The 10,954-nt window shown below is 40.1% G+C and overlaps 1 protein-coding gene across 2 annotated transcripts in view; it reads left to right on the top strand.

Annotated features, from left to right (window-relative positions):
• Window positions 1–580: 580 nt before the first annotated feature.
• Window positions 581–10,954, top strand: part of LOC135539341 (FYVE and coiled-coil domain-containing protein 1-like) — a 41,919-nt gene continuing 31,545 nt past the window's right edge. Inside the window, exons 1-6 of one of the 2 annotated variants that reach the window (XM_064965163.1) lie at window positions 581–679; window positions 1,294–1,417; window positions 2,360–2,466; window positions 2,615–2,740; window positions 6,120–6,226; window positions 6,780–6,923. In XM_064965163.1, the coding sequence (XP_064821235.1) occupies window positions 1,357–1,417; window positions 2,360–2,466; window positions 2,615–2,740; window positions 6,120–6,226; window positions 6,780–6,923 (545 nt within the window). In that variant the 5' untranslated portion in view covers window positions 581–679; window positions 1,294–1,356. The remainder of the gene's footprint in view (window positions 680–1,293; window positions 1,418–2,359; window positions 2,467–2,614; window positions 2,741–6,119; window positions 6,227–6,779; window positions 6,924–10,954) is intronic. The other variant, XM_064965162.1, reaches the window with a different exon arrangement.

Genomic DNA, 10,954 nt, shown 5'->3' with positions numbered 1-10,954 from the left:
TGATAGGAGTATTGGTCATTACAATATGGAGTGGATTTAGGAAGAAATTGGGAGCAAGGAAGGTTTTAGGCTTAGATAGTTATTAACCTGTTTTATTCCAGGCTGAGTGGGACACTCTGAATAGCAGCATCTACTCTGGAAATAAAGAACCATTTATAAAACCACTATAATCATTTTGCAAGTTTCTTTTTGCATGTTGTTATTGATTCTGCGTGTTGTAATGTCACCAGAGACAGCAGACAACCGAGTAACAGCTTTTTGATAATAACAATAAAACAAATATTTTTTTATATGCAAAAATGATTACATAATCTATTGTTTACAAGCTCTTTCAAACGTTTTATTTTTGTTTGTACCTCTCTTACAAATGTTTTTTTTTTAATCAATGCATTTTAATCCTCTATTATTTGATCTTTTTGGTGTGTCTAATTTTCAATGACATTCTATTAGTTTGAATTGCGTTGAGTTGTGAAACTTTCAGTGTGACACTGGGACATGTCACATGACTTCAGTCTGCTGGTTTATTTACCTAATATTCTGCAAACTAACTGTGCTGGTTGGGACGATATTGAGCGCAGCTATTGGCTAATGAAGGTGTCAATCATTATGAATGCCCAGCCTTAACGGTAGCATGTTCACTCCTGCTGTAAACTCGGGAACTGCCTGAGAATCTCTACAAGTACGTTTACTTCTGATTATATCTAATAAACAAGGTTGTCTGTATTAATGACAACCTATATCTGTATCAGCTGTTGGCTGCCAGAGCTTGTAGCCTCGGAACAGCAGGTACATGTTCCTGTCTGCGACTGCACTCTCAATATCTCTGTTTATTTAGGAACGAAGCCCGACGACACTGGCTGAAATGTTGTCCAAAAATACCAAACAACGATAGAGCTTTAATACGCTTGTGATTTTGTTGTGCCAAAATATTAGTCAAACGTACCAAGCCATTACGTCAGTGGGAAGCCCACTGCTGTGTGATGTCATTATTGGGAGACGAGGATCACTGAATACTTTTGTTGTCGCCGTTTTGTTGTCTGTATTCCGATCGATATGATGAGTACAATCGATTTGGAAGTATTTGTTTAATTGCAGGGCCCATGAATAGAGAAAAAACAACAGTAGTAGTGACAGGATGGGGATGCTGGGATCTGGATAATGTTTAGGATTATTTACAGAGGTTGTTATTGTAGTCTACATTATACATTTACATTTAAGTCATTTAGCAGACGCTCTTATCCAGAGCGACTAAAAAATAAACTGTGCCAATGCTCTTTGTGTGATTCTTTGCAGCCGGTTGCAGACTCCTTGACCCCCCCCCCCCCCATCCTTGCTACTGATCTCAGCACCACCATCATGTGTAACAAGACATCAGTAGGAGAGAACCAACTACAGAGGATTATCAGAGATCTACACGGTATCTATTTTACAATTATCCACGTGTCTGTGTGGATCCATCCATGTCAGTGGAGGCTGCTGAGAACGGCTCATAGTAATGGCTGGCATGGAGTCAATGGAATGGAGTCAATGGAATGGAGTCAATGGAATGGAGTCAATGGAATGGTATTAAACACATGGTTGATTCCATTCCATTTACTCCATTCCAGCCATTATTATGAGCCGTCCTCCCCTCCACAACCTCCACTGATACATAAGTAGCTGCCAAAATAATGAAAACACTTGAGTAAATGAGGGACACAAAGTCAATTGAAAGCATGTTGTGGTTCCTGAGTTAATTAAGCAATTAACAAGCTTAGGGTCATGTATAAAAATACTGGGCAGGCCATTGTTATGGATACCAGGACAATGCCCCCATCCACAGGGCACAAGTAGTCACTGGATGGTTTGATGAACAAGAAAACGTTGTAAACCATATGCCATAGCCGTCTGTCACCAGAAACATCCATTTAATAATAATGGGAGATTCTGGAGTGGCGCCTGACAGTGTTTTCTACCACCAACAAAACACCAAGGAATGATGTCACATCCCTCCAATAGAGTTCCAGACACTTGTAGAATCTATTCCAAGGTGCATTGAAGCTGTTCTGGATTTTGACACCTTTAATTAACTAGGCAAGTCAGTTAAGAACAAATTGTTATTTACAATGACATCCTATGACGCTGGGACGATTGTGTGCCGCCCTATGAGTCACAAGCTTGATGTAGCTATTGCGTGCTAGGAATATGGGACCAAATACTAATCTTTTGACTATTTTATTTCTAAGAAACTTTTAGGGGTGTCAATAGTTTTGACCCCTAACCTGATTTTGTGTGCATCCGTGTTGGTGTGTGGTGCATCAAGGTTGAAGTGATGAAGCTATAGCTTGTGTACATGCGTGTTGTGTATCTGAACCTGTAGAAGCAGTGACTGAGCTGAGTAAGGAACACAGAGAGACGGGTGAACCAATCACAGACGACAGCCCCAACCTGCATAAACTGTCCTACAAACTAGAGTACCTGCTACAGGTAATACACAGAAACTCACTCTCTCTCTCTTTCTCTCATAAACTGCTAGGATACTGAAAAGCTAAATGATCCTAGATAGGACCTCAAGGTTTTCCTGGGAAAACTCCAGGGCCTGTGAATCTGAGCTGTTGTTGTGTGTTTACATCAGTTTGACCAGAAGGAGAAGGCAGATTTCCTAGGCAGCAGGAAGGAGTACTGGGATTACTTCAGAGAGTGTCTTGCCAAGACCAGAGGAGTTAATGACGGCCTGCGGTTTGTCAAGGCTATACCAGAGGTAATCCTCACTCATACACAAACCGATGAAGGCATTTGTCAAGCAAAATGGCCGCGGTCACCGCAATAACCATTCAAATAGCAATTTGTATTTTTTTAAATACATCATATTTTTTTGCTGTTCAAAGGTTTTTTATTGTACATTTTCTGACTGTATATGCTGCCATAAAAATATATGCTGCCATACAAATAGTCAATAATGGCATAATGTGTGGACTGGCGGCCATTGCAAGTGTAAACATAGGAGCAAAGCAGTAACTGACGTTACAAAATAGACATCCCATTGAATGAGCCACATCAGTTAACATCATGTGAATGAACATTCTTCATTACCATGGAAATGGTTGCATCACAATACCAGACAGCCATTGTTTACCAGTCATATTACCAGGGTTAGAGGTTCTATTCATTCTATTTACCAGTCATATTACCAGGGTTAGAGGTTCTATTCATTCTATTTACCAGTCATATTACCAGGGTTACAGGTTCTATTAATTATATTTACCAGTCATATTACCAGGGTTAGAGGTTCTATTCATTCTATTTACCAGTCATATTACCAGGGTTAGAGGTTCTATTTACCAGTCATATTACCAGGGTTAGAGGTTCTATTCATTCTATTTACCAGTCATATTACCAGGGTTACAGGTTCTATTCATTCTATTTACCAGTCATATTACCAGGGTTACAGGTTCTATTAATTATATTTACCAGGGTTACAGGTTCTATTCATTCTATTTACAAGTCATATTACCAGGGTTACAGGTTCTATTCATTCTATTTACCAGTCATATTACCACATTTACATTTACATTTAAGTCATTTAGCAGACGCTCTTATCCAGAGCGACTTACAAATTGGTGAATTCACCTTCTGACATCCAGTGGAACAGCCACTTTACAATAGTGCATCTAAATCATTAAGGGGGGGGGTGAGAAGGATTACTTATCCTATCCTAGGTATTCCTTGAAGAGGTGGGGTTTCAGGTGTCTCCGGAAGGTGGTGATTGACTCCAGGGTTAGAGGTTTAGAGGTTTAGAGGGTTAGAGGGTTAGAGGGTCTATTCATTCTATTTACCAGTCATATTACCAGGGTTAGAGGTTCTATTCATTCTATTTACCAGTAATATTACCAGGGTTCGAGGTTCTATTCATTCTATTTACCAGTCATATGACCAGGGTTCGAGGTTCTATTCATTCTATTTACCAGTCATATGACCAGGGTTCGAGGTTCTATTCATTCTATTTACCAGTCATATGACCAGGGTTAGAGGTTCTATTCATTCTATTTACCAGTCATATTACCAGGGTTAGAGGTTCTATTCATTCTATTTACCAGTAATATTACCAGGGTTAGAGGTTCTATTCATTCTATTTACCAGTCATATTACCAGGGTTAGAGGTTCTATTCATTCTATTTACCAGTAATATTACCAGGGTTAGAGGTTCTATTCATTCTATTTACCAGTCATATTACCAGGGTTAGAGGTTCTATTCATTCTATTTACCAGTCATATTACCAGGGTTAGAGGTTATATTCATTCTATTTACCAGTCATATTACCAGGGTTAGAGGTTCTATTTACCAGTCATATTACCAGGGTTACATGTTCTATTCATTCTATTTACCAGTCATATTACCAGGGTTACATGTTCTATTCATTCTATTTACCAGTCATATTACCAGGGTTAGAGGTTCTATTCATTCTATTTACCAGGGTTACAGGTTCTATTCATTCTATTTACCAGTCATATTACCAGGGTTAGAGGTTCTATTTACCAGTCATATTACCAGGGTTACATGTTCTATTCATTCTATTTACCAGTCATATTACCAGGGTTAGAGGTTCTATTCATTATATTTACCAGGGTTACAGGTTCTATTCATTCTATTTACCAGTCATATTACCAGGGTTACAGGTTCTATTAATTCTATTTACCAGTCATATTACCAGGGTTAGAGGTTCTATTCATTCTATTTACCAGTCATATTACCAGGGTTAGAGGTTCTATTCATTCTATTTACCAGTAATATTACCAGGGTTAGAGGTTCTATTCATTATATTTACCAGGGTTAGAGGTTCTATTCATTCTATTTACCAGTCATATTACCAGGGTTAGAGATTCTATTCATTATATTTACCAGTCATATTACCAGGGTTAGAGGTTCTATTCATTCTATTTACCAGTCATATTACCAGGGTTAGAGGTTCTATTCATTCTATTTACCAGTAATATTACCAGGGTTACAGGTTCTATTCATTCTATTTACCAGGGTTACAGGTTCTATTCATTCTATTTACCAGTCATATTACCAGGGTTAGAGGTTCTATTCATTCTATTTACCAGTAATATTACCAGGGTTAGAGGTTCTATTCATTCTATTTACCAGTCATATTACCAGGGTTAGAGGTTCTATTCATTCTATTTACCAGTCATATTACCAGGGTTACAGGTTCTATTCATTCTATTTACCAGTCATATTACCAGGGTTAGAGGTTCTATTCATTCTATTTACCAGTCATATTACCAGGGTTAGAGGTTCTATTCATTCTATTTACCAGTCATATTACCAGGGTTACAGGTTCTATTCATTCTATTTACCAGTCATATTACCAGGGTTAGAGGTTCTATTCATTCTATTTACCAGGGTTACAGGTTCTATTCATTCTATTTACCAGTCATATTACCAGGGTTAGAGGTTCTATTCATTCTATTTACCAGTCATATTACCAGGGTTAGAGGTTCTATTTATTCTATTTACCAGTCATATTACCAGGGTTACAGGTTCTATTTACCAGTCATATTACCAGGGTTAGAGGTTCTATTTACCAGTCATATTACCAGGGTTAGAGGTTCTATTTACCAGTCATATTACCAGGGTTAGAGGTTCTATTTACCAGTCATATTACCAGGGTTAGAGGTTCTATTCATTCTATTTACCAGTCATACTTGCACATTAATCTTCTGCACATCTAACATTCCAGTGTTTAATTGCTATATTGTAATTACTTCGCCACCATGGCCTATTTATTGCCTTACCTCCCTTATCCTACCTCATTTGCACACACTATATATAGACTTTTTGTACTGTATGTTTGTTTATTCCATGTGTAACTCTGTGTTGTTGTTTGTGTCGCACTGCTATGCTTTATCTTGTCCAGGTGCAGTTGTAAATGAGAACTTGTTCTCAACTGGCCTACATGGTTAAATAAAGGTGAAAAAAAAACATTTAAAAAAAATGACTGGACTATTCTGGCTGCCTGGTGGCAGGATGCGTATATTGTAGGACCTTCCACTTCTGAGACAGTTTGATGTCAATTCCTATAAGCTTTGAACTTGAACTCTGTCATGAATCCATCCTGTCTTCTGTTGTGTTACAGTTAAAGACGTCCCTGGGTAAAGGTAGAGCGTTTCTCCGCTATTCTCTGGTCCATCAGCGTCTGGCTGATACCCTACAACAGTGTCTACTCAACCACAAGGTTACCAGGTACACACACACACACCGCACGGACACACACACACACACACCGCACGGACACACACCGCACGGACACACACACATACACACACCGCACGGACACTCACACACCGCACAGACACACACATCTGGCTTCCTTGCCCAGCTGGATAAAAAGAAGACCCAGTACTTTGTATTGAAGCAGTATATGTCCAATATACCACAGCTAAGGGCTGTTCTCTGCTCGACGCTACGCGGAGTACCTGCATAAAGTCCTTAGCCGTGGCTATTATAAACTGGTTACCAACGTAATTAGAGCAGTAATATCCGTGGTATACGGTCTTATATACCATGGCTGTCAGCCAATCAGCATTCAGGGCTCGAACCACCCAGTTTATTATTGTATATAAAGTATTTTAGAACTGTGATGTTTCCCTTCCTCTGTTCAGTTTAGTTTTACTTCCTTAATGTCACTGTAGTCTGTCTTCCTCTCTCATATCCCACCAAAACCAAATGTCATCCCTTTTGTCAGTCTGTTTCTTTTCTAATAGTGTGTGTGTGTGTGTGTGTGTGTGTGTTCCAGTGAGTGGTACTTTGCTCGCAGTCCCTTCCTGAAGTCTCACCTCAGCAGTGACATCATCAGTCACCTGTATGTTCTCAACGAGGTCCAGTTTGACGTGGCATCCAGAGGTCACGACCTCGATGCTGATTGGCCCACATTTGCCAGGTAATGCGCTTTTGTTTACCATTAATAGGAGTGGTCAGTAATCACCCCACGGTATCTCCTGGTGATCACTTCCTGGTTTCCATAGAATGGTACCATCTAAAGGTACCTCAAAACATCTAATCCAATCACATTGTATTTGTCATATGTGCCGAATAAAACAGGTGTAGGGAGACCTTACCGTGAAATGCTTACTTACAAGTGTCGTGTCTGGACTACCATTAAATGTGAAGACTTATTTATATCAAATCAGTTCTGTTTAATTATTACGTGATTAAACTATTTATGTGAACATTAATTAACTAGGAAGTCGGGTCACCACGGAGAATGTTGAGATTTACAGAGTTTATAATTTTCCCGAATATAACTCTTCAGATATTTTAATAGCTGATCGTTTAGTCTCATTGTTATTATTACCTCATCAGTTCTCATTACTGAATGTTGCAAACCCTTGAATATCTGCACGAACCCTAGCCTAAATCATGAATCAGCGATACAAATTGGCTTAAGTATTTTTTTTCTAACCAACTAAATAATCACACAGAATTACATAACAAATGGTGGATATTTGGGTTACTAAATGATAGCGAGTGGATAAATGACAGATTGGTAGACAAAGGAAACGGGTGGGGACTGCGAAAGAGCGGGAAAGACTAAATCGATTAACAACACACAGTGGATAATTGTACTCATTGACATGCTAATGAACGGACGCTCATTCTGAAAGAAATTACAATGTACATATTTACGCTTGTATGTCGTTGTTGTCTCTCTGTTGAAAACACTTGATCGTTCTGTAGGGTTCATCAGAGTCTCTCTGGTTAACTTTCCCAGAAGTCAATGTCTTTCGTGGTTGTCGGTGGTTAGAATGGTTACTTCAGAGTATCATTCGGAAATGTTTTCATAGAATAGATGCGTCGGTGGTAGTCGTACTAGACTTATGTAATTTCTAGCTGCAGACTAGTAATTATGTGTCTAATATTTGCTCTTATTCTGTAGTGATCAACAGTCTCAGAGTTTAACCATTTCCAGCTGTGTAGCCAAAACTACAGCTGTATGATCTAATGGTCAATAGAATTGTAGTCATTCCAACGTGGGCACTCTGTCCCGGCGTTCTCTGACTTAATGTAGATTTTGTAAGAAGTAGGTTTTATACTCTGGAAAAAAGGGTGGTTCTTTGACGCGTAATGTGATGTCTGGGCTAACGGGGGTGTGGCCACTGACTAGTTAATCTTTCTATGAAAATTCATACTATCATTTAGAAACTTAATATCACATCTTTTCACAGATAGTTTCATGTTTAATCACATTCGTTACACATTTAGATGTAAACCGCTGGTAAATGTACCCCTTAAGAGATAGAGTTATGTCTGTTTCCTGTCCCTCATGATGTCACCAAATGAAACACACTCGTCATAACTGTCCCTTAACCTGTTGAAACTCTAGGGGCGCAATTTCATTTTTTGATGTAAAACGTTCCCGTTTTAAACAAGATATTTTGTCACAAAAAGATGCTCGACTATGCATATAATTGATAGCTTTCGAAAGAAAACACTCTGACGTGTCCAGAACTGCAAAGATATTTTTTGTGCGTGCCCTAGAACGTGAGCTTCAGGCAAAACCAAGATGAGACGGCATCCAGGAAATGAGCAGGATTTTTGAGGCTCTGTTTTCCATTGTCTCCTTATATGGCTGTGAATGCGAGAGGAGTAAGTCTGCCCTTTCTGTCGTTTCCCCAAGGTGTCTGCAGCATTGTGACGTATTTGTAGGCATATCATTGGAAGATTGACCATAAGAGACCACATTTACCAGGTGTCCGCCCGGTGTCCTGCGCCGAAATTGGTGCGCAAAAGTCAGCTGCAAGTATTTTTCCATTCAGAGGAGAATGCAGGCTTCCACGAACGATATATCAATGAAGAGATATGTGAAAAAACACCTTGAGGATTGATTCCAAACAACGTTTGACATGTTTCGGTCGATATTATGGAGTTAATTCGGAAAAAGTTTGACGTTGTAGGTGACTGAATTTTCGTTTCGTTAGCCAAATGTGATGTACAAAACGGAACGATTTCTCCTACACACAGACGCTTTCAGGAAAAACTGCGCATTTGGTATGTAACTGAGAGTCTCCTCATTGAAAACATCCGAAGCTCTTCAAAGGTAAATTATTTTATTTATTTGGTTATCTGGTTTTTGTGAAAATGGTGTGTGCTAAATGCTACTCAAAATGCTAAGCTAGCTTAGCATACTCTTACACAAATTAGTCAATTGCTATGGTTCAAAAGCATATTTTGAAAATCTGAGATGACAGTGTTGTTAAGAAAAGGCTAAGCTTGAGAGCAGGCGCATTATTTTAATTTTATTTGCGATTTTCAGAAATCGTTAACGTTGCGTTATGCTAATAAGCCTGAGGCTTTAGTCACGATCCCGGATCCGGGATGGGGAGTTTCAACAGGTTAAGTGTCCACGGACCATTCCCACATTCTTAAAAGTAAAAATATTGTTTTATTCTCCCATTTTGAGGATAAGGAGTTTGGCCAAGTCTCTCTGTGTCCCACAGTCACACATTCCAATCTCAAAACTACAGACCCAGAGTATTTATGACTGCCATAAACTGTGGAGAAAGAGAGAGAGAGGGGGGGGACTATTTGTATTTGTTATGGATCCCCATTAGCTGCTGCAAAAGCAGCAGCTACTCTTCCTGGGGTCCAGCAAAATTAAAATTAAGGCTATGATCCTCCCCCCAGGGCACGTCATGACACAAGCCCTTAACCAACAATGCAGTTTTCAGAAAATAGAGTTACGAAAATATTTACTGAATAAACGAAAGAAAAAAAGTTACAGAATGAAATACTAATAACAAGGCTATATACAGGGGGTACCGGTACAGAGTCAATGTGGAGGCTATATACAGGGGGTACCTGGTACAGAGTCAATGTGGAGGCTATATACAGGGGGTACTGGTACAGAGTCAATGTGGAGGCTATATACAGGGGGTACCGTACCGAGTCAATGTGGAGACTATATATAGGGGGGTACCGTACCGAGTCAATGTGGAGGCTATATACAGGGGGTACCGTACCGAGTCAATGTGGAGGCTATATACAGGGGATACCGTACCAAGTCAATGTGGAGGCTATATACAGGGGGGTACCGGAACAGAGTCAATGTGGAGACTATATATAGGGGGTACCGGTACAGAGTCAATGTGGAGGCTATATACAGGGGGGTACCGTACCGAGTCAATGTGGAGGCTATATACAGGGGATACCGTACCAAGTCAATGCGGAGGCTATATGCAGGGGGTACCAGTACAGAGTCAATGTGGAGGCTATATACTGGGGGTACCAGTACAGAGTCAATGTGGAGGCTATATACAGGGGTGGTACCAGTACAGAGTCAATGTGGAGGCTATATACAAGGGATACCGTACCGAGTCAATGTGGAGGCTATATACAGGGGGTACCGGTACAGAGTCAATGTGGAGGCTATATACAGGGGTGGTACCAGTACAGAGTCAATGTGGAGGCTATATACAGAGGGTACCGGTACAGAGTCAATGTGGAGGCTATATACAGGGGGTACCAGTACAGAGTCAATGTGGAGGCTATATACAGGGGGTACCGATACAGAGTCAATGTGGAGGCTATATACAGGGGGTACCAGTACAGAGTCAATGTGGAGGCTATATACAGGGGGTACCAGTACAGAGTCAATGTGGAGGCTATATACAGGGGATACCATACCAAGTCAATGTGCGGGGGTACAGGTTAGTCGAGGTAATTTGTACATGTAGGTAGGGGTAAAGTGACTATGCATAGATAATAAACTGTGAGTAGCAGCAGTGTAAAAACAAAGGGCTGGAGGGGGTGGGGGTCAATGTAAATAGTCCGGGTGGCCATTTGATTAATTGTTCAGCAGTCTTATGGCTTGGAGGTAGAAGCTGTTAAGGACCCATTTGGTCCTAGACTTGGCGCTCCGGTACCGCTTGCTGTGCAGTAGCAGAGAGAACAGTCTATGACCAATTTTTGGGC

The sequence above is a fragment of the Oncorhynchus masou genome, unplaced genomic scaffold, assembly GCF_036934945.1.
Source record: "Oncorhynchus masou masou isolate Uvic2021 unplaced genomic scaffold, UVic_Omas_1.1 unplaced_scaffold_675, whole genome shotgun sequence".
Taxonomy (NCBI): Eukaryota; Metazoa; Chordata; class Actinopteri; order Salmoniformes; family Salmonidae; genus Oncorhynchus; species Oncorhynchus masou.
Note: the sequence above shows the minus strand (reverse complement) of the source record. Positions and strands in the feature narration are given on the sequence as shown.